This window comes from Aphidius gifuensis, linkage group LG2 (assembly GCF_014905175.1).
Source record: "Aphidius gifuensis isolate YNYX2018 linkage group LG2, ASM1490517v1, whole genome shotgun sequence".
Classification (NCBI taxonomy): domain Eukaryota; kingdom Metazoa; phylum Arthropoda; class Insecta; order Hymenoptera; family Braconidae; genus Aphidius; species Aphidius gifuensis.
The window spans coordinates 5,796,884-5,820,876 of NC_057789.1; the positions used below are offsets into that span (position 1 = coordinate 5,796,884).

The 23,993-nt window shown below is 25.8% G+C and overlaps 1 protein-coding gene and 1 pseudogene across 2 annotated transcripts; both read left to right on the plus strand.

Moving 5' to 3' along the window:
- The first annotated feature begins 129 nt into the window (after positions 1-129).
- LOC122848656 (phospholipid-transporting ATPase VA-like) lies at positions 130-15,062 on the plus strand. 2 transcript variants are annotated; one of them, XM_044146883.1, is made up of 14 exons: positions 130-994; positions 3,879-4,523; positions 4,741-4,917; positions 5,047-5,307; positions 10,045-10,320; positions 10,388-10,556; positions 10,636-10,989; positions 11,094-11,389; positions 11,601-13,116; positions 13,195-13,446; positions 13,518-13,622; positions 13,691-13,878; positions 14,128-14,301; positions 14,555-15,062. In XM_044146883.1, exons 2-14 carry the CDS (start codon positions 3,889-3,891, stop codon positions 14,604-14,606), a joined length of 4,455 nt encoding a protein of 1,484 aa, XP_044002818.1. In that variant the 5' UTR covers positions 130-994; positions 3,879-3,888; the 3' UTR covers positions 14,607-15,062. The 2 variants fall into 2 exon arrangements, with proteins under 2 accessions (XP_044002818.1, XP_044002819.1); XM_044146884.1 differs by lacking the exon at positions 130-994 and having other exon boundaries at positions 4,130-4,523; positions 11,598-13,116.
- Positions 15,063-16,607: 1,545 nt separating this feature from the next.
- LOC122848657 lies at positions 16,608-23,510 on the plus strand (annotated as a pseudogene).
- The last annotated feature ends 483 nt before the right edge of the window (positions 23,511-23,993 follow it).

Here is a 23,993-nt window from a genome sequence, read left to right on the forward strand (position 1 = left end):
CATTGAATTATGTAAACAAAAATTATGACTGCATCATGCGCACGCAATATTAAACAAAAAAAAAAAAAAAGGATAATAATGATGATAAGAATAATAATAATAAAATAAACCAGCTGCCGAATTCCAGTGTGTATGTCTGGTAAACGTCAGTGATTGTCAGTGATGTCAGTGCGCGTACAACGAGTTGCAACGAGTACACGTTTGTTTATTGCAGTTCGTTGACATACACGGTTCATCACCTTATCTACTAATAATAATAATTACAACACTAATACAATATAACAATTGTATTAAAAAATATCATCCAACAAACAACGGGACAATGATTGAAACAAAAAAAATAAAACTCAAGAAAATATAAAAAAAAAATTAAAACAAAAAAAAAAACCGTTGGCGAATGTTCAAGCAGTTTATCGTGTTTCTGGTGGGAAAATCGAGGTTTATGCCATCATAATATTATACACTTTTAAATACACTAATAAACATAGTTAATTTAATGAAAAAAAAAATAACAACAAAACAACGACAGTGTCTGAGAAGATACATATCAAAATAAAAAGCATTTGTCAATTTTATAAAAAATGGAAATATCATTTTAAATTAATAAATTTTAATAACAAATTATGAAAAAGAATAAGTAGAGAGTAAATTTATGTTTTTTTTTTTTAGCTTTTATATTTTTATTTTATTGTAACTCCCCACCTGGAGACTTGGAGAGTGAACCAGACTACGTAGAAATAAAAAAAAAAAACACTGTTGCTTTGATACTAGGATGTGAGAGTGATGCATGAAGAAAAACGACAAAGTGAAATATATATTTTTTATGGTTGTTAATAAAGGATAGTTTTTATAAATAATAATATACTGTGAGTTATTCAATAGTGTGTTAACAATATAGAAAAAAAAAAAAGAGAGACAAGACGAGGACGCTGCGTCGTTGAGAACAAAAAGAATAACCGGGCCACGTGGACGCGTTGGAAGATCCCGGAAAAATGTTAGTAAATAAACCAATATTATCTTGTTTATTTTACACATATATTTAACAATATACATATACTGTTATTATAATTTTTTTATTATTTACTAGTACATTTAAAAGCCAAAAATAAATTAAATATGTCAAAAAAAATATAAATAAATACTCACTTTCAAATGTCATGATTTCCCGCGGTTTAATTTATATCCGATTTCATGCAACTTCCGGTTATCAAAAAAAATTACATTTCTATGATTTTATTTCTATAAAAAAAAAAAACAATTATTTTAATATTCATTTCCTTCTTATTTTGTTGGAGTTTTTTATTATACATTTCCGCGTGAGATATCATTTTTTTTTTTTTATTTTTTAAATTTTCTTATAAATGTGTTATTATTGTCAATTGATGTATGTTACTCATGCATGTTTGTGTCTTGTCCTCGACTATGAAATTGTGAAGAGACACGGTCTATTTAAAGTTACCCAAGATTTTTGTTGAATCGTTCTTGAGACAAATAAGAGGCACAAGTTGCGTCATTAAATTGAAAAAACACTAAATAAAAATCCTTTTTTTTTAATTGTTAAAAATATTATTGATTGAAAAATTTATTATTTAATTTTAAATTTATTATTAAACATATAATATTTACCTACATTTAAAAAAACATTCATAAATTTTTTTAAAAATATTTATTTATTTTTTTTTATCAAATGAAATTTATCATTTTTTTTTGTTATTTATCATTCGTTTTTTATGTATTTATCAATTTTTTTTTGTTTGTTAAAGTTTGTAAATTAAACTTGTCTGCAGTTAATATTGGTTACTTATTTTTTTTATTAACAAATATTAATATTGTCATTTTAGTTGGCGTGTCATAATCATAGATCATTTTTTTTTTAAATTGACCGTGACCTAAGAAGGGTGTCTGGATAAAACTAGGTCATCATTAATTGTCTTCATTCATATATTAAAATTTTTTATTTTTTTTCTCTTTTTATTAAATAAAATTAATCAACCTTGTAGAGATAATTTTTAAGAATCAAACGTTGACCTAACTAACTTTTCTTTATTTATAGCATTTATTCAGTTGGCTTTGATTCTAAATTCGTTTTTTTTTTTTTTTTATGAAATATAATGAATTTTTTTCTTCTTTAAATACTGTTGAAATGTGACCTTGATAACTCATCAGTTTAATTTTTTTTTCTTTTTAACATATGAGACATCTACTTTCTCATTTGACCAAAAAAAGTGTACACATTACCAATTTGAGTACACAGTTTTTGAATTGACTTACACTTATCAAAAAGTAACCGAATGAATTTAAATGATAAACTCATATTTTCATAATTACTAGATAATTTTTAAATCATTACTAATATAATTATTAAATCGAAATTTGTTACTCTATTATTTCGTGTCTCTCCCGGGGAGAGAAAAATTACGAAACACATTTAGTTTCTTTTTGTTAAGAAAATAAAAAAGTGAGTGGTGTATTATGTTGGTGAGGTCACGATTTATTATGTAGACACAAAAAAAAAAAACAACACACACGTATGAAAATAAATAAAATAATAATTAAAAAATAATAAATTCAATATTTTCATAACCGATATATATTTTTTTTTAATCTTTCAAAGCATAATGGGTTTTTTCTTTAGATAAAAATTTAGTTGTTTGTTATATTTTTAAATTTTTTAAAAGTTTCGGAGTTTATCAATTAAAGTTGATAAAAAAATACATAGAATAATTTTTTCATGCTGTTGATATTGACTTGGAAATAATTATTATAAACTAAACATCTAAACAGAAATAAATATTACCTGGGTTTACATGTTTTTTTTTTTTTCATATCTTGATGAATTGAAGGTCTTTAACGAATGTCAAAAGAATAAACAAAAAAAAAAACCCCAAGTGAATAGATAAGGATAAAAAAAAATCTGGGTGTGTTTGTGTGCTATCGATTGTTATATATATTTTTTTCTTCTGTTGAAAATATTTTCCTCTTGGGCCATTGTCCTTCATTGCTTGCAAAAAAATGATAAAAAAATAGCCACACGTGTTGGAAGATAATAGTGTGTTATATCTATTTAATTTGATAGAAAGCTATTTCATAATTTGCCTTAATTGAAGGAGCGGTAAATGTTTTTTAAAAATAATACATGGATTTAATAGTCCTCATAATTTAATTAACAATAAATTATTAATTTATTCTAAACTTTCAACGGATTAACTTTTACTTTTTTAGATTAATCAAGTGTATAATTTTTTCAAATAAACCACAAACAATTGCCATCAATATGTTGGAAAACTAATTAACAGAATTTAATATATATATAATAAATTTTATAAAACTACACATCAAAGATAATGCTCAATAATATACATGAAAATTTACACGGTAATGTTATAAATCAATTGTAATATAGAACAAAAGAAAATAAAAAAAAATAGAGCTAAAAGCTATATACTGAAACAACAGCAGCTGCTTTTTTTTTTTTTCTTTATTACACAATTATTTTTGTCATAATGTTAGGGCAAATTTCTCATGAAAAAAAATAATAAAATATGGCTGGATATAATCAACGTGTTATCTTGAAAATTTTGTTAAAAAATATATTCGTCATAATTTTATTTTTTCGTTGAGCAATATATTACATGCGTCTCCATATATGTCAAGTCGTTATTTTAAAAAAAACTTGTTTTAAAAATAAAAAACTATTTTGTGTAGATACTTATATCTAGTATTGTCTTTCGAAATTTATTTATTCTAAATAAATTAAACAACGCAACGTTGATATAATTAAAAATTAAATGTAGAACAAACAAAAAAAAACAAATGCTATTTGAAAATTTTTAAAGTTCTATATCAATTGATTGATTAAACCAATTATATATTTTCAGATGTGCAAGCATGTCGGAGAGCGGGATGCAAGTAGTGTGCGAGGAAATAGAGAAGAAAGGCTCGCTTTATGTATTCCCCGGACCAGCACCAATATCAATATCACCACGTGTACCACCACTAAATCAATCAAGTCCAATAGCCACAACAATAACAACATCAGGATTATCATGGTACAAAGGAGGCCTAGGGGAAGTCGTAGGGGTAGACGAAGAGGATACAGAATTTGGAAAACGTCGAAAACGACCACAAAGTGTAAAAGGACACAAGAGATCAGTGAGCCATGGTGGTGTACTAGCAACATCATCAACCGGTTGGCAAACAACACTTGGATCACAAACAAATTCTTCAACGACAGGAGTACCAATATCGACAATGACAACATCAACAACAACAACAACAAAATCAGCAATAACAACGACAACAACAACAGCAGCAAGTGGACGACCATCGGCATTAAAAAAACCAGGACATCAAAGGGCATTTTCACAGGGTCAAGTTGTAGATGTACAAGGACATCCTGTAACTGTACACAGCAGAGTTGGATCAAAAACAGATTTTATACTACCACCAGGACATCGAGATGTGCCAAGAATTACAACAGCAAGAACACCCTCTTATCGTGGCCATTCTCGTCAGGCCTCCAGGTAATTTAATTTACTATTATTTTTATTTTTTCATTAGATAGATATAAATTTTATCTTGTTGACTATAATGATAAGTAGTTTTTTTTTTCTTTTTATTTTTCAAATGATAATCATATCTCTACACAACTTGGATTAATTTATTTTTTTATAATTTTAATATTTATTTCAAAACAGCATATTCATGTTAATTATTATTACTTTTTTAAATTATTTACAGATCAGAGTCAATTTATACAATAAGGCGTAGCGCTGCGCCACCCTGGTGGAGACGTATTTGGGCATATTATTTTGGTTCATCACCAGAACAACCAAAATTACGTACAATTATTCCAAACCATTTGGTACCACCAAAAACACCACCAAAACAACATCCCAATGGGACTATAGATAATAGGTAAACATATAAAAAAGTAAAACAAATATCATGATATTTGTTAGATCATAAAATAAAGCCATGACATTTAATATGTATTATTTTAATTGTAACCTTTATTAAACTTTTTTTTTTCTTTATGGTTTTAAGGGTACGCACAACAAAATACACACCATTGACTTTTTTGCCACGTAATTTACTGGAGCAATTTCATCGTGTTGCAAATATTTATTTTATCTTTATTGTATTTTTAAATTGGTGGCCCGAGATAAATGCATTTGGCAAAGAAATATCTATTATACCAGTTATGTTCGTGCTTGGTGTAACAGCGATCAAGGATTTTTTCGAGGACAGACGGAGATTTGCCAGTGATCGACGAGTCAATAATTCAACTTGCCGAGTATACTGCAGGTAAGATTCTTCAAAAAAAAAAAATAATAGATAAACAGTACTAAACTTTATCTGTTTAATTTTCACCTTGCCATAATTTCGTTGAATTGAAAGTTGAAGGTCCTCCCCCTTGACTGATTGGGTGGTAGGAAAAACGAATAAAAATATAGTAAAAAATAATTATCATAAATAATTGCATTGTTGATGATGTTCAATCGATAATCCTTCTTATTGAAAAAAAAAAAAGGAAAAGAAAAAATTAATATCAAGGTCAGTGTCATGACACGCATTGTTCTTGTGCGTGACAGTAATAAAATTTGATCAATAGATAAGAGAGTAATGTCCCCAATGCTACTTAAATAAATTACCTTGTATTTGATTTTAACGTAATAATGACAACAACTAATTATCATGTTTATAAAATTCTCTGATTATAATAGCTTATTTTAAATTATTGATTTCGTAATACGGAAAAATAAAAAGTAATTTAAAATTTATAAGGAAAAAAACTCTTTCATTGTCAAGGTAATATGAAAAACATTAAAACAATTTGCTTGTTTTTTTTTTATTTAATTTTATTTTACCACAACTTTTTTTTATATTTCAACAATTAATTTATGAAATCAATGAGTGAGTTATTCTTTTCAATAATCATTGAAAATTCTAAGGTCAATAAGGCTGACTGACCAGGTGTTTGATGTAAGGAAATTAATTATTCAAAACAATGGTATAATAAAAACGCCCACCTGAAGTATTCTATATAAAAAAAAAAAATAATATAAACATTGTTAATCACATGTGCGGAACAGTAGTGATAATAATTCTTTGATTTTTATCAATGAGTATTGGTTAAATAATTTTCATTTCATAGGGGATGATTGTGATTGTGATAACATATTAATAATTTATGTTCTTCATGTTCACCTACTTTATTAAAAATGCAATTTAATCATCCTGTAAATTTTTAAAAAATCATAAATTCAAGTCAATCAATTCATTATTAAAAATTCCATTAGCTTTTATTATTTTTAATCTTTCAAATTTTTACTTTGTTTATATTTAAACAATACATAATAAACAAAGTTAAATGATAAAATAAATTAATATTTATTTATTATATTTATTATCGTTCTTTGAACTCGAATAAAAAATATCTTTGTCTCAAAGATTACTCTTATATTTCTTCTTAATAATATCATAAATTTAAATTTGAAAAAAAATAGAAAAAAATTAAATTATAATCTTGGTATTATTCAATGCAACAGGTTAATTTATTCAGAATAATTTGTCTACAAGTGTTTTGTTTTTTTTTTGTTATCATATTCATTCAACAACCTCAGTTAAAAATACAAAATTAAAAAACCTTGCTGAGTTGATATTTAAATTAATGTCAATTGTTTGATATACATTTTAAAATTTATTGTTATTTAAAAATCATTAAATCCATTGGATGAGCAAAAGACAGTGACATCAGAAACCTACTTGCCTTTTCTGGCGTCTCTGTTATTCGACCTTTACCCACTTACATTTAGTATGACGTACGATTCCTTCAGGCCCACTTGTAATCATCATTATTAAAAATTACCTATCTATTTATCAATCAAACATATTAATTAATTTTTATCATTTTCATTAAATTAAATAATATAAATTGATGTTATTTTCAAAATAGTATTACTGTTTTAAAAACTTTTCATTCATATTCTCAATTTTTTTTTACTCATTTAATATTATTTAATTTTTTTATTTTTTGTTATTACAATACACAGTTGTTTTTTTTTATTGAAAGTAATAAGCAGCATGACGTCACTGTGATTGCTTTAGTTAATTTTAAATTAAATAAACTATATCGGTTTCACGATCACAACACGTTTTTTAAACGGTACTTTACATAAAAAAACCTTGTCTATATATTATTATTGTTTATATATTTTTTTACTTGAAAAATCAAAGTCATGCATATTGATTAAATTACAAATCAATTAAAAAAAAAAACAATAACAATTAATTTAATGATAAAAAAACAAGATGACAAAAAAAAAAATGTGTAAGAAAATAGAAATAAAAAAAAATTACAGTTCGAATGGCTTCACAGTTAAATAGCTACTGTAAATATATTTTGCATAAACGTCAAGTGACTCATCATGTATCATGATATATTTATAATGATACAATTGCATGTCACTCGATTTTACATTAAAAAAAAAAAAAAGATCCACAAGTATTTATTAGATAGATTTTTTTTGTTTTTGTTCTTTTTTGAATTTAAATTTTATTATGTCTATTGATATTATTTTCTCGTTAATGTTTATTGTTAATTTATTTATTATTTTCCTTGAAGTTGATATTGTAAATAAATAATAATATTGCTTTTGAATTTGATAACAGAATCGCAATAATGTGGTGTTTAATTTTCAAGAGAAAAATCAATAGTTAACTATCTGACATGAGTAGAGATTGACGTTACATGGGAATATTAAATAAACATTGATATCTTGCGTGAAATTTTTTTTTATTTTAACATTAGTTTTAGAATATTGTAAATATACATTCAACACGTCATCAACATGTCATATCAAATATAAAACTCTCTGTATTTAAAAATATATTTGAAAATGAATTCAAATATTGATAAACAAATATTCCATTGATAAAAATACATATTATTATTATTAATAATTATAAATATATTTCCTGTTGATTAATTAACTTTTTTTTCTTTAAATATTTATCTTAAATTAGTTGATAAATAAAAAATATTATTGCTAGGCTTGAACATATGGTAAAAAAAAAAATATGTTAATATTGTAAAATCATTAAAATTGTTTGATGACAAAACTCAATGAGTCCTTGAAACACAATCGCTTACGGTGTCTTATATAGCTTTATATTTTATTATTATAATTTTATATTTATATATCGTATATCTGCACATCGTAACTAATCAAAGACCCGCACAATTTCTCACACTCGATCGCCTCGAGTCCCTGTTTGTTGTTGCAACCAGTCTCAACGAATTACATTTTAAAAAGTAATAAAAAAAAATAAATTATTATGTAACCCTACAGCACAATTTTAATCAGACAAGATACCACATTGTCGTTAACAATAAAAAAAATGAATAATAAATAATAATAAATATATAAAACAACGTATTCTCCGGATGTCAATTCATCTAATGACACAATCACAATGCGGAAGTTTATGAAAAAATTGTCTCCATCTGTAATTTGCTTGTATAGAAAGTTAAATTAATTTTTTTTTTTTATACAACTTTTCTCACAAGAAATTCAATTTAATGAAAAATATATTTATGAATTTTTTATTATTATATTTGTACATGTAATTTTTTGTTTAAATATTCATAATGTTATAATTAATTTAAATATATTATTTCGATATACATTGCTAGCGTTGAATATTTAATTAAATAATTTTTATCAAGAAATTAAATTATATATTTCAATGTTATGTGAAGTATTTATTTATTCAAAAGTTTATCCAAGTGAATAAGATTGAAAAAAAAAATATATATTCTTAGAAATATCATAATGACAAATTTAAACTTGGATATAGTTTATTGAATTGAAAGTCATTATTACCGCATGAATAGTTTTAAGAATTTTATATGAAACCAACAATTTTTGATTAACAGTAGTTGATTGAAAAAACGTGCACAGTTAAACAAAAAAAAAAAATTAAACAAAATCAAGTACATTTACAATGAATTGTTAAGGTCTCGGTCTTGGTCTTGGAATAGTCATATAGTCGATCAATGGCGCGTAACTTGACTTTATTGATGATGATAGAAGAAGGGAGAATTTTAAAATAAAAAAATATGTTATGCCTTCTGTGAGTATATAGACTCACATTGCAATTTAATTCAGCAAAAAAAAAAAAAAGAAAAATATTATGTACGACAGTTTATACTCACGGACCGGTTCAGGGACGCTTCTTCGAGGCTTCTAAGACACACTAAGTTTAAATGGACAAAACCAGATATTAAAAAACAGCAACTATTAACAACAATAAATCAAAAATAATTAATAAACAAATTTAAACAAAGAAAAATGAGTGAATAAATTTATCCCAACTTATAATCATTTTTTCTTTTTGATTTAAAAAAAATAAATAAAAGAAATAGACAAACAATAATTATAATAATAATAATTCCATTAGATGAGACTGGTTAATTTTTTTCTGGTTATCATTTGGCTTCGTTTAATAATGATAATGATAATAATAATAATTTAAATCCCTAATGAAGTTCTGGCAATAATAAAACACGTGACAAGTGTTTTTTTCTTTGTCGAAATAAATATATAAAATAATGAATTTTAATGTTAAATATATTGTAACAATATTATATTTAATTTGAATTAAATTGTGTATGGTTTGTTGAAGATACTAAGCATGTAAAAAATAATAAAAAGTTTAATAGAATAAAATGCGGTCAATTGATTCGATCGTGGCACCACAATGCTAGTTGTATTCTTGGCATAACACACACTCAAGATGTTATATACTCGATAGTTTCTATATACTTTTTTTTTATTTTAACTAGAGGTAGACAGATAGATAAAGAAAGAAATGAAAAATTCACGTGTTTGACTTGAATTGTTTGAGTTACAGTGGGAAAAACTTGAAATATTCTTTTTATCATTTCATCATCATGATTTTCAATGAATTATTTTATACAAAAATTTTTATTTATTGATTTATTGATTTATATATTTCTTTGCGTTTTTTTTTTTTCAGTGATGTTAATCGATATGCAAAAATTCCTTGGAAAGACGTCAAGGTTGGTGACCTTATACATTTATCAAACAATGAAATTGTACCAGCTGATTTATTGTTATTACGAAGCAGTGATCCTCAGGGTTTTGCACTTTTGGATACTTGTAATTTAGACGGTGAAACAAATCTTAAACAACGACAAGTTGTTAGAGGATTTTTAGATATTCAAGATACATTTCAACCATCAAAATTTCGATCTGTTGTTGAAGTTGATCAACCAAGCACAAAAATTTACAGGTAATAATATCAATAAACATTTTTTATAAATTATATATTTTTAAAATTTTTAATTATTTATCAAAAGATTTTATGGAGCTGTTGTACATCCAAATGGTACCAGAGTACCAGTGACAACTGAAAATCTTTTATTACGTGAATGTTTATTAAAAAATACGGATTTCATCGAGGGAATTGTTGTTTATGCTGGTCATGAGACAAAAGCTATGCTAAACAATGGTGGTCCACGTTATAAAGTAAGTTATCATTGTTAGTTTATTTTTGTTGGCTTGGAAAAAAATAAAACTAATGATATTTTGATAATTTATTTTACAGCGTTCAAGATTAGAACGACAAATGAATCTTGATATAATATGGTGTGTTTTGATACTGATTGTATTGTGTATTGTTGGAGCTGTCGGTTGTAAATTATGGCTATCAACATTTAAAACAACTACCTCGGTGCCTTTTTTGCCAGATTTTAGTAATTCAAATTACGAGGGTATATTAACATTTTTAACATTTGTTATAATACTTCAAGTTATGATACCACTTAGTTTATATGTTACAATGGAAATGGCTAAAGTTGGACAAGTTTATCATATTGGTCATGATACTGAACTTCATGATCCTGAAACTGGACGTAAAGCTGAATGTCGAGCTTTAAATATCACTGAAGAATTGGGTCAGGTAAATTGATATAGAAATATAAACGTTAATTTATTAATGAAGGACAATTTATTTCATTATATAAAAAAATAATTGTATTTTTATTATTCTGTTGAATTATCTAGATACAATATGTATTCTCAGACAAAACTGGAACATTGACAGAAAATAAAATGATATTTCGACGATGTATTGTTGGTGGTCAAGATTATGCTCATCTTGGTGAAGATGTTGATATAATGGCATGTACAAGATTAAAAGAAGATTTATTAATTGGAAATGCACGTCATAGACTTCAAGAATTTCTTATAATGTTAGCTATTTGTAATACAGTTGTTGTCAATACACAGCCACATCATGACATCATGAATTCAAGCGGTGTTATTGAAGAGCCACAGAAAAATGGGGTCGCACCAATGAGGTAATATATGATAAATATGGAAATTTATTGCTATGTAGATTGTAACAAATGTCGAGGGAAATCACAAAGTCATTGAAATATTTTTAAAGCGTATTGTAACTATCCAATTTTGATAGTTATAATTAGTTGAGGGAATTTGGGAAATATTTTTATTAGTTTTATATTTAACAAAAATTTATAATTAAAAAAATTATTTGTTTATTAATAGTAGATATACGAGAATATCAGAATCTGAAAATTCAACACCAGCTCGTTCATCAACAGATAATAATAATACACCAATACTTGAGCCATTATCAGTTAGTGTTGAAAATTCACGACCAAAAATATCAAGACCAAGATTATTAAATGTACCAGCAATGCCAAGTTTAAATATTGGATTATTAAAAAAATATTCACCAAATGGTAATCGTTCAAGTCCTGATGAACGTCAAAATACATCAATAAATTCAGAAACAACAATAATAACACCACCACCAATTTATGAAGCTGAAAGTCCTGATGAATTAGCATTAGTTATTAGCGTTATTGCATATGATGTTAAATTAATAAAACGTACAGCACGTAGTGCTGTTATATCATTACCTGATAAATCAACACTTGCATTTGAAGTATTACATGTATTACCATTTGATTCAAATCGTAAATGTATGTCAATTGTTGTTAAATATCCAAATACAGATGAAATTGTGCTGTATAGTAAAGGTGCTGATTCAACAGTATTATCATCGTTATCATCATACGATGAAGAATCAATAAGTCATGTTAAAATACGTCAACAATTACATTCATATGGAAGACAAGGTTTACGTACACTTGTTATGGCTAGAAGATCATTAACTAAAATTGAATATGATACATGGATGGAAAAACATAATGAAGCTGAATTATCATTTGAAAATCGTGATCGTAAAATACGTGAATCATATTCATCACTTGAATCACATTTAACATTACTTGGTGCAACTGGTATTGAAGATAAATTACAAGAAGGTGTACCAGAAGCAATGGCAGCACTTATTGATGCTGGTATTGTTGTATGGGTATTAACTGGTGATAAACCAGAAACAGCTGTTAATATTGCATACTCGGCAAAATTATTTTCACCAGCAATGCAATTATTAAAACTACAAGCTAAAACAAAATCAGCTGCTGAAAGTTTAATACATAATTTTTTAGAAACAATTGAAAATGAAACTTCTGGTGGTATTGATAATGATTTACAAAATAATTCATCACATAGTCCTGGTAATATTAATTCAGTTGATAGAATTGCACATAGAATTGGTAGTCCATGGCAACGACCACGTGCACTTGTTGTTGATGGTAAAACATTGACATTTATACTTGATTCAAGATCTGGTTTAACAGCACCATTTTTAAAATTAACTCAAAATTGTTCAAGTGTATTAGCATGTCGTGCAACACCATTACAAAAAGCATATATTGTTAGAGTTGTTAAAGAAAAATTAGGAATGAGAACATTGGCTATTGGTGATGGTGCTAATGATGTTAGTATGATACAAACAGCTGATGTTGGAGTTGGTGTATCAGGAAGAGAAGGCACACAAGCTGTTATGGCATCAGATTTTGCTATTGCTAGATTTCCAATGTTAGCTAGATTATTATTATTACATGGACACTGGTGTTATGATAGACTTGCCAGAATGATACTTTATTTTTTTTATAAAAATGCCATGTTTGTCTTCCTCATATTTTGGTATCAGGTATGTATTATTATTTATTATTATAATTATTTTATTTTTATTCTAAATTTAATACTGAAATTTATTATTTATTTTTAGCTGTATTGTGGTTTTTCTGGAGGTGTCATGATTGATCAAGTGTACCTGATGCTTTATAATTTATTATTTACCTCACTGCCACCATTGGTCATTGGAATTTATGACAGAGTTGCTTCATCCAAACTATTGCTTGAATCACCGGAACTTTATAGCCGTGGTAGACTGGCCTCTGTATATAAACCTCATTCATTTTGGATAACAATGGCTGATGCATTGTATCAAAGTATCATTGTATTTTTTGTTAATGAAGCTGTAAGTTTTATCATCAAAATCATTTATTTATTTTTATATTAATTTGTTCTTTTTTTTTTATTTTAAAATAGGCTTATTATGATTCTGTTGTTGATATTTGGGAATTTGGAACTACAATAACTACCTCTTGTATAGCTGTGATGTTACTTCATGCTGCAATGGAGTTTAGATCATGGGTATGTTTTATTTTTATACTATAATATGATCATTTAATTATTAAAAAAATTATATTTTTTAATTTCAGACAATTTTACATGTTCTAACGATAATTGGATCGTTGATGATATTTTTTGGATTTTGCCTGTTATACAGTTTTGCTTGTGTCAATTGTATGGGTTTACCAGGTTCATACTATGTCATGCCTGTGGCAATGTCACGTCAAGTTTATTGGCTCACTGTTTTACTTGCCTCTGTTCTTGCAGTTTTACCCAGGTAATGATTTAACAATTAATTTAGCAATACATGCAATTTTAATCCTCTAAATTCTCTATCAATTGTCAACATAGTATTTCAATTTACTCATATTATTTTGGACTTTTAAACTCATCACAAGTTTAGATAAATAAATATCAATGACCTCAATGTATCAAAAAGAAAAAAAAAGACCTCAATCAATGTATCTCTTGACATGTCTCGATATAAACACTAATGAATTTAATTTTTTCTTTTTCCTTTCATCAGATTTGTTTACAAAACTGTCAAGAATACAGTGGCACCAGATATGTTGCAACAAGCCAAACTTCGTAATCGTATGAAACAAAAAGTAATGCAAAATAATATTGGAAGAAATATGACAAATGGCGAGAATCGTCTCGTCGCCAATTGGTCGCGTTCAACTGAACACGCAACAATCAGGTACTAAAATCATTACCGATCTTACACTTTGATATATCATATTGTAAAAATGAATATCTGAAGTAACTAGTACAAGGAAAAAAAATAATAATATATAACTGATAAATAAACATACGTGAACTTGAACTCGATACTCGGAACGTGTTTTAACAGTTTGATATAAAATGACAAATAGACTCACATGTTATTTTATTTTATCTATTGTATTTTTTTATTTTTTTTTTTTTATTTTATTTTATTTTTTATTTAACAGGCCAAGAACATATGGAGGCAAGAGCAATGTTTTAACTACAATTGTTGCTTGATGTGAATATATTTTTATGAAGAATTTAATTTTAAATATAAAAAAAAAAAAACAAAAAAAATATGGAATAAATATTTAATGTCTGTGGTTGGAAACTACAGACTCATCAAAATGTGCCACACACTGGAGTCACACAAACACAGTACAACATTTCACTTCAAAAAAAGAAGAAAAAAAATATTTTACATACGTGTTGAAAAGAATAATTAAACATTGTTAAACAATCATCGTACTAATGTGTAAAATAATCTTTTTTTTTTTTTAATGTTAATCTCCGATTATTGTCAATATTTTATTTAATTGTTATTAAGACAATGGATTTTTACATTTATTTATTTTCTTTTGTTAAGTCAATGTGGCCTTCCGAATTCCCAGGACTACTTTTCGTTGCATTTATCGGCTGTGACGGTTAAAGGGACCAAGTCTTAATTAGTTAAATTGGGAAAATGCTTAAAATGAAAAAATTTAAACATTAAAAATGACCAATTAAGTGGTCATTAAATTATGTCGTATATAACAATAATAAAAAATAAAAAAAAACTTGTTTTTAAATTCGAGCTTTGGTACGTTAATTTAATTTTATTTTTTTTCATATTTAATTTTCCATGTTATTATTACACCCACAAGTAATTTCGATAAACGTAAAAACAACAAATAGTTATACGTACTGTAATTATAATTATTATTTTTCTTTTTTTTTAAGAATGGGTTATATACCTTGTGTTCGAGCAATTTTAGTTTAAATAAATTAATTATATCAATATCTACAATCAACAGAAATATGTTAAGTCAGTTTTTAATATAACAATTATTTAAATGATGAAAAAATTGTAATTTCTATGTATAGAAAAAGAAAAAAAAAAAAAAATTAAACCATATTATTTATATGGTATAATTTTTTATTTGCATAATATGTTACAAATGCGCCATCGATTAAATGTTAACTAGATCAATTATTAGCATCGTCATATAACAATATTTTTATATTTAAAAAAAAAAAAAAATTATTATACTTCGATAATGTTATAATGTTTAAAAAAAAAAATTAACGTTTTATTGTTCGTTAAAAAATATATAAATATATTGATATATAATAATAAAACAAATAATCATTAAAAATTTAATTGTAAAATGAAAAATAAATAACATAAAAGTCGCCGACGAAAGAAAAAAAAAAAAAAGTGATAATAAAAAATCGAAAATAAAAAAAAATAAAATTTAAACAACAATGTTTTAATGATTTAAGACACTAATTATTGTTTCTAGGGTTACCATTTATGTTGAATTGACATTTTGCCTAATTTCTACTCAAAAACTTTGAATTTCTCCCATATTGATCCATGCGGAGAAATGACAGCGATTTCGGAGGAAATTCGGAGAATTTTTTTTTTAAACGTTTCTCCACTTATTTCTCCGCATGCGTCAATTTGGGATATCAGATTCATTGAAAAAAAAAAAATCAGGACATTATCAGAACAATGGCAATCTTAATTGTTCCATAAAAAAAAAGCAGAACTGACGTGCACATACATGTACATACATGTATAGATAAAAAAAAACCCACAAATTATATATATGTATAGAGAATAATAATATGAGGCCCAAATGATAAAAAGACTGGCTAGTAGATTTAAACTGCAATTATCTCTGCTCTCCCCCTATCACCCTTACAATCAAATTATCCCTTACACTTGTTATTTTTTTAGAGCAATATTGGATTTTCTCAACTCGTTCATTGTTAAGTTCACTTAGGCATTCCAACTTGCGTTTTTCTCTGCCCAGTTAAAAAGATCTCATAGAAACCACGAAATAATATCTATATGAGAATTTAATGTGCATTTGGTATTTTTTAGTAATTTCTATGAGATTTTTTTAACTGGGTGCTCTCCCTTATCACCCTTTAAAAATAAAAAATCTATTACAAATATTTATTTTGATGTAATTTATTTTGATATAATTTATTTTTTTTATTTTTTATTTTGTTATTAATAAAAAAAAAATTAAACCTAGAAGTCATGTTATCTTGTGAGTTTATCACTTATCAGTAAACGAGTTGAGAGAGGCAATTTTGCAGTAAAAAAATAGCAAAAGTAGGGGATAATTTGATTGCAAGGGGTGATAGGGGAGAGCAGAGAGAAATGCAGTTTAAAGTGGGAGATCTTTTGGCGCGACTTGCTTCAGTGCCTTCTCGGTCGACGCGGTGGCCAGTCTTTTTATATTATTATTCTTTTTATTTCTATTATCCCTTTTTCTAACACAATCGATTACTCCAAATTCAAGACACCACGTGCATTTTAGTGAAAATAATTATTAATTAATCATCGGTAAGAATATGATGCAATAAATTTAAAAAAATTTAATCTAATTTAACTTATAAGTTTTTGTGTTTATTTTATTTTTGTCCTCTTTGTGTGTCGAGAGATGAACGAGCATAAGTTTTATACATAGTCACTAGTCAGCTGAGATTCCTTTTTTTTTTTTTTTTTTATTCCTTTCCTACCTCACCGCACCCTTCACTAGCCAACACTTCTCTATGTATCCTCTCTGATGTCCCGCATTCCGACAATGAGCCTGCTCCTTCCGGTGTAATGATTATTAAAAAAATATTATTTAAACTCTTTTTACATTATGATTAAATTATTTTAAAACAACTTGTAGATATTTATAACTTGGAAAAAAAAAATTAAATATAGAAAAAATTTTTTTACTAATTAATAATTAATTTATAACTTGGAAAAAAAATTAAATATAAAAAAAATTTTTTTTACTAATTATTAATTAGTAAAAAAAATTTTTTCTATATTTAAATTAGTATATGTAATGTGATAATTGAACCGGTTTAAATGTCCTCAAAATTTTTTCACACATGTCAGCTGATTATTTCAACGCGCCAAACAGTCTGTTGCAAAAAAAAAAAAAAAGAGGAAAAAGATCATGACTTGGTTTTTATTAAAGCTTTAATCATTAAAAATTATTTGATAAAAAAAAATTGGAGCAAATTTAATTTATAACAAAGATAATTTCGAAATGAAATAAAAAAGAAAAAATTCGAATTTATTTTTGTAATTATTTTAATAATATTTGTTTATTTTTAAAAAATATATTTTTTATGCTAAACTTGTTCACCTTCTTATCTGACTCTAGGCAATACTGATCGTTTGAGTTTGACACGAGGTCATCAGCGTGGTTTCCTGGTAACGATATTGTGTTTATATCAAATGGAACTGTTGCCTCGTCGATGGGAAAAATCGACACTGTTGTGCCACAATATGCACGCAAAGAGAAGGAGAAGGAGAATGATTATGACTGAAAAATAGTTATAGTTGAATATATAAAAATTTTTATTTAATTTTTTTTTTTTTTTTTATTCCTCTAAGGGGAGAGGGACTTTGAGAATTGTGCAACGTGATATGTTATACCAGTTGTCATCAACAAATTGAGGTGGAAGAGCTGGTTAACATCCATCAATCTTTTTCATTATTTTTTTTTAAATTCCTAGACTTTTGGTGAGTTCATAATTTATTTTAAATATTTCCTTAAATTGTTAATAAACTTTCAGGGACATTTTTATAATTTTTTTATTTATCTTACTAGTTTATTTATTTAATGATAATAAAATATTATCAATTTCTATTATCACAATGTAGGTATTTTTAAATTTAACTGATGGAATCATATCTTAATCGATTTTAAAATAATTTATATTTGTTATTTGATGTCATTTTGATAAATATAAATACATAAATAAAATTGAAAAAATATTTATCAGCTAAGACAGGTGAATTCACGTATAAATAATAATTTGTCGTTAGTTAGAATTTTGATATAAATCAAATATGTTCAATCAAAAAATATAAATAATTTTGTCAACTAACAAAATAAATATTTAAAAATAAATCAATTATTAAAAGATATTTATCCTTCAAAATTAAAATATAGAAAAACCATAATATTAATTTAAATTGTATATAGAAAAATTAAAAATAATATTAATTTTTTTTTCAGTATGTTTAAAAATAATAATTACAAGTCAATGGATTGAAATTTGCCTTAAATAAAAATTTAGTGAATAATTCAAGTGAATTTTTGTGATAAAATAATTAAAACAAGTGTTGATAAATTAAAAAAAAATAAAAAGAACTCTAAAAGGATCATCAAAGTCATCAAAAGTTATTATCACATTGTTGTCAATTGGTGTGTTTGAGTGTCAATAATAATCAAAAAAATATCATCAAGGTTTACTCATTGAATCACCAAATGAATTTTATGTGAACTGATTCACATGACGTCATATCATATAGAGCCAGAAGGTCAGAATACTCTCGGGAATCCGGAAAAAATTCATCAGGATAATAAATAGCAAAATTGTTTATTTTGTTCGTTGTCTAAAAAACCGAGAAAAAAAAAATCCCATCATCAGCATCATCATCATCAAATAAGAAATATTTTTTTTTTATTTCAAAACGAAGGTAAAATCGTTTTTATTTATTATTTTTTCAACAAGGATATTATTAATTGTCCTTGTCGAATGAAAACCAAGACAAGTGCCATTTGTTGAGGAAATATTTAATATATTGAGTTGTAATTTTTGTGATGCAACAAGACCAATTGATAATAAAATAATAAGCAAAATAAAAAGGATAAAAATATTTATCAAATATTGGATGATCCTTGAATAAAGGACTAAAAATAAAATGACTGTTACATATACTGCTGAAGTTGCAACCTGTCGTGGTTTTGGCTGCTTTTTAAAATTATTACTAAGGTATTTATTATCATTAATTTTAATTAAAATTATTATACATTAACAAACAATTTCATTGAAATTTTATTTTTATATTTCAACACTCACTTGTGTTTATTTATTTATTTTTTTTACTCGAGGAAATAGAGTAGAATCATTGATGGTAATTAATATTTGAAACTGTGGGTAATGGTTTGGCTCAAAGTCATTTATTTATTTATTTTTTTTTTCATAATAAAAATCAGCACGAGATTGGTAATAAGTAGCTTGTGTGTACTGTGTACATGACGTGATAGAAATTAATTGCACACACATGCCGAACAAATGTGTGATTCAGTCATGAGAGATAAGATTAATTTCATACAAATTTTACAATTGTGTGAAACCTTCATTTAAAATCTTCCAGACATTAATAATTTTAAAATATCATTACAAAACAAAATAATAATGTTTTATCACAAATAATTTTAAGTTATACAAATATTCAAAATAAAGAATGATAATTATAATTTTTTTTAAACACAATTAAAGGTGCTTTGTTTTGTCATGTTGAGGTCGCAATGAACTGTCTGGCACACCCGTTTATTACCAAAATAGAATTTGTCATGCTCGTTGGTTCCAAGAGGATGTCATCGAACAACAAAATAAGAATAATGACAAATAAATACATAAATAATATAATGGCTATAAATCGATATTTTAAATTTAAAAAAACATTGCTAAATTCGTTTTTTTTTTTTTTAAATGAATTATTAATTTATTTTTATATATTTTCATTTAAAAAAATTAAATAATAAACTTGGTAATACAAGCAAAATTTCAAGAATTATATTTTTATCATAGGTCAGTAGAATTGTGGGTTAATAGATGAATAAATATAATTTTTAAGTTATTTTCTTATCGATTCGTTGAACTATATTTCATGTTTAAAAAAACACACGACATAACGTATGCTAACGGTGTCGAGTCACGGTCATCTACCCTGAATTATTATTATTATTTTTTTATACTCTATTAACATATAAATAATATTATTATACTTGAATTTTATAAATAAATAATAATTGTATTTAAATTTTTTAATGAACATTGTTGGCTTATTTATATATTTTTCTAGATGGAGAGCAAGTATTTACAAACTTGTGTGGATGGATTTAGCACTATTTTTAACAATATATTATTCATTATCAGCATTATATCGTTTTCTTCTAAATAATTCACAAAAACGTACATTTGAAGCTGTTGTTGCATATTGCAACGAGTATAGTGATCTCATACCATTGTCTTTTGTACTTGGTTTTTATGTCAGTATAGTCATGACAAGGTGGTGGAATCAGTATATTTGTATACCTTGGCCTGACTCAATTGCTGTATTTGTATCAGCTACAATACATGGTAATGATGAACGAGGTAGACTCATGAGACGTACTATTGTTAGGTAAATCAACAGAAAAAAATAGAAAAAAAAATATTTATTTCAAGTCCAAAGATTAACAATTTTAATATGTATAATATATTAACAATTGTTTCAGATATGTATGTGTTTGCTTGACTCTTGTATTGGCAAATGTATCACCACGTGTAAAAAAACGTTTTCCAACACTTGATCATTTTGTTGAAGCTGGTCTGTTACTTGAAAATGAACGTGTTATATTTGAATCATTAAATTCAAAATTTCCAAAACCAAGTAAACACTGGCTGCCAATTGTTTGGGCATCAAGTATTGTAACAAGAGCAAGAAAAGAAGGAAGAATACGTGATGATTTTGCTGTTAAAACATTGATTGATGAATTAAATAAATTTCGTGGTAATTGTGGTAGACTTATACATTATGATACAATATCAGTACCATTAGTTTATACACAAGGTAAATATTTTTTTTTTCTTTTCTATAATTTATAAATAAAATTACATGTTAACTAATGTATATAATTTTTTTTTTTTTTAGTTGTTACACTTGCTACGTATACGTATTTTTTAACAAGTGTCATGGGTAGACAATGGGTTGAACAAACAGCTAGTGGTAATCCAGAACAAGCTGCTAAAATACCATCAAAAATTGATTTATATTTTCCAGTATTTACAACATTACAATTTTTTTTTTATATGGGTTGGTTAAAAGTTGCTGAAACATTGATTAATCCATTTGGTGAAGATGATGATGATTTTGAAGTTAATTGGATTGTTGATAGAAATTTACAAGTTAGTTATTTAATTGTTGATGAAATGCATCATGATCATCCAGAATTAATAAGAGATCAATATGATGAAATATCATTTCCTGTTGAATTACCATATACTGCTGCTGCTGAACCATTTCGTGAAGAGCATCCAGTTGCATCAACTGCTGGTATTCAGCTATCAGCAGCACAACAAGATTATTACCGTCATCAGTTAGAATTGATGAAATGATAAATGCTGGTTCTTATGGTGAAAAATTTCGTAATGATATTGCTGATGATGCTGCATCGGGTATTCATTTTATGGCTGGTGGTAAATTATCAAGAAGTGCAAGTAGAGTTAGTGCAAGAGATAGAGCTCTTAATACTGGTTCAACAGCAAGTAATATTGGTGGTTCATTACCAAGAGTTAATAGTATCACAAGTTTTGTTAAAAGAATATTTACAAAAGATGATAGACCTGATGGTAATAAAACACCTGGAAGAATTCCAAATTCAAGTTCATCAGCATCATTACAAAATCGATATGGTGGTGCTGGTGGTTCAATGAGAATTGGTGTTATTGAAGAAGTTGATGAACAAATGACAATGACATCAATTCGTCCAGAACATCGTCCACATGTTGCAAGTATTTTTCCTACTGGACCACCAATACCAAGTGCTCCAGTTGATGTACCCAGAAAAATGTACAGAAATGGAGATATACTGTCAACAAGTGCTCCAGCTGGTCCAGCAGTTCCAACACGTTATCCAAGGTAAAGTAATTATTTATTATATTTTTTTTTTCACTGAAAATATGTATTTGATTTTATTATTAGACCACAACTATCATCAAATTCAGCACGATCAAGTGTTGCTTATGAGTATGGTCCAGTTGAAGAAGACAATATAAGTATACAATCAGCATGCACATCAACAGGATCATCACAAGTTCCAGAAGATGATGAATTTACAAAATTAAAACTTGAACGTGATAAACAAAGACATGACAGAGCAATGAAAAAATTTGCAAGAAGTACCAGCGAAAATCAACCAACAAGTAGATCATCTGTTGATTTAAGTCGTGAAAATCTTTTACTTGGTGAACTTGCAGAGGCATCAAGAATATCATTTAGTCAAGCAAATCGTAGTGACAATTATCGCGAATCAGAAAATGTATAATAGCTTCATGTAATTTTTTTTACAATATTTTTTTTTTGATGATTTAGTGATAATCCAGTGCCACATAGAAAATGTTATATTATCAAGCAACTGCACTTGTTGATTTGATATTGATTCACTAATAATATTTATAATATGTAGGACAAATTTTTATTGTTAAAAAAATTATGTAAGTATATTTTTTTCTTTTAACGTTAAATTATATATTTATTAGTTAATTAAATTTTATTATGTGTACGAACAATAACTAGAAAAGCAATAAGCTTCTATTGATTATGTTAATTTTAAATTGTAGATAAATTTTTTAGCACCAACTGACAATTCAAGCCTGTACTTAAATCGTGTTTTTTAAATATTTATCTTCGTTGTATGTTTTTTTTTTTCAAATTAGAAAATTATTTGTTAATTAAATATTTTATAAAAAATTTTTATATCATGATATTAATAGAACAGGCCAGTGTCTTGCGACAAAAACGCAATTACCATAAGTATGTACAAAAAAAAAAATAATAATTAATTAATATTTTTCTCGCTTATTTATCTGCTTAAAAAAAAAAATATATAATAATTTATAATTCGCTAAATGATAAATTTTTGAATAAGCTTATTTTTTATAGTAAATTTTAAGCTCCATTTGGAGAAACACGCTCATACTGCTCATGTCTATTTTTTTTTGCATTATAAAAAATTATCACAATAATGTAAAATAATATTTTTTAAAATTAAAATTGACAAAAAATAATAATAATAAATTTTTAAAAATTAAACAATGGAATAGAACATTCCACTTTATTGATAGTATAACGTGGTGCTTTATTCTGAAGTCTATTTTTTATGAAATAAATTTTTTTTAAAACAGTATTACAATATTATATTCAATAATTTTTGAAAATAAAATATATTAATAAAATGATCAATCAACTAATAATTTATTTTCTATTGTTGTTTTTTTTTTTTCAAATAATAACTTGACGAATGGAAAATATATTTATTCAAATAAATAAATAAATAAATTTATCGTACCTAAAAAATTGATTAAATACAAAAAAGCATAAATAATTAAATTTCAATTTTTTATATATGAATTTTTTTCCAATATGCTGTGAGCAAGAGTGGTTTGCAATTTAAAAAATAACATATATAATTGAATTTTAATTATTTGACTCGGAGAAACAGCGGAGAAAAATTTTTCTCGATGTAGAAATATTTTTTTGCAATAGATTATTTATGGAATAGAACATTTCAGTTTATTAACAGTAAACAATTTTATTATTAAAAAAATTGGACAATTAACATTAAGACT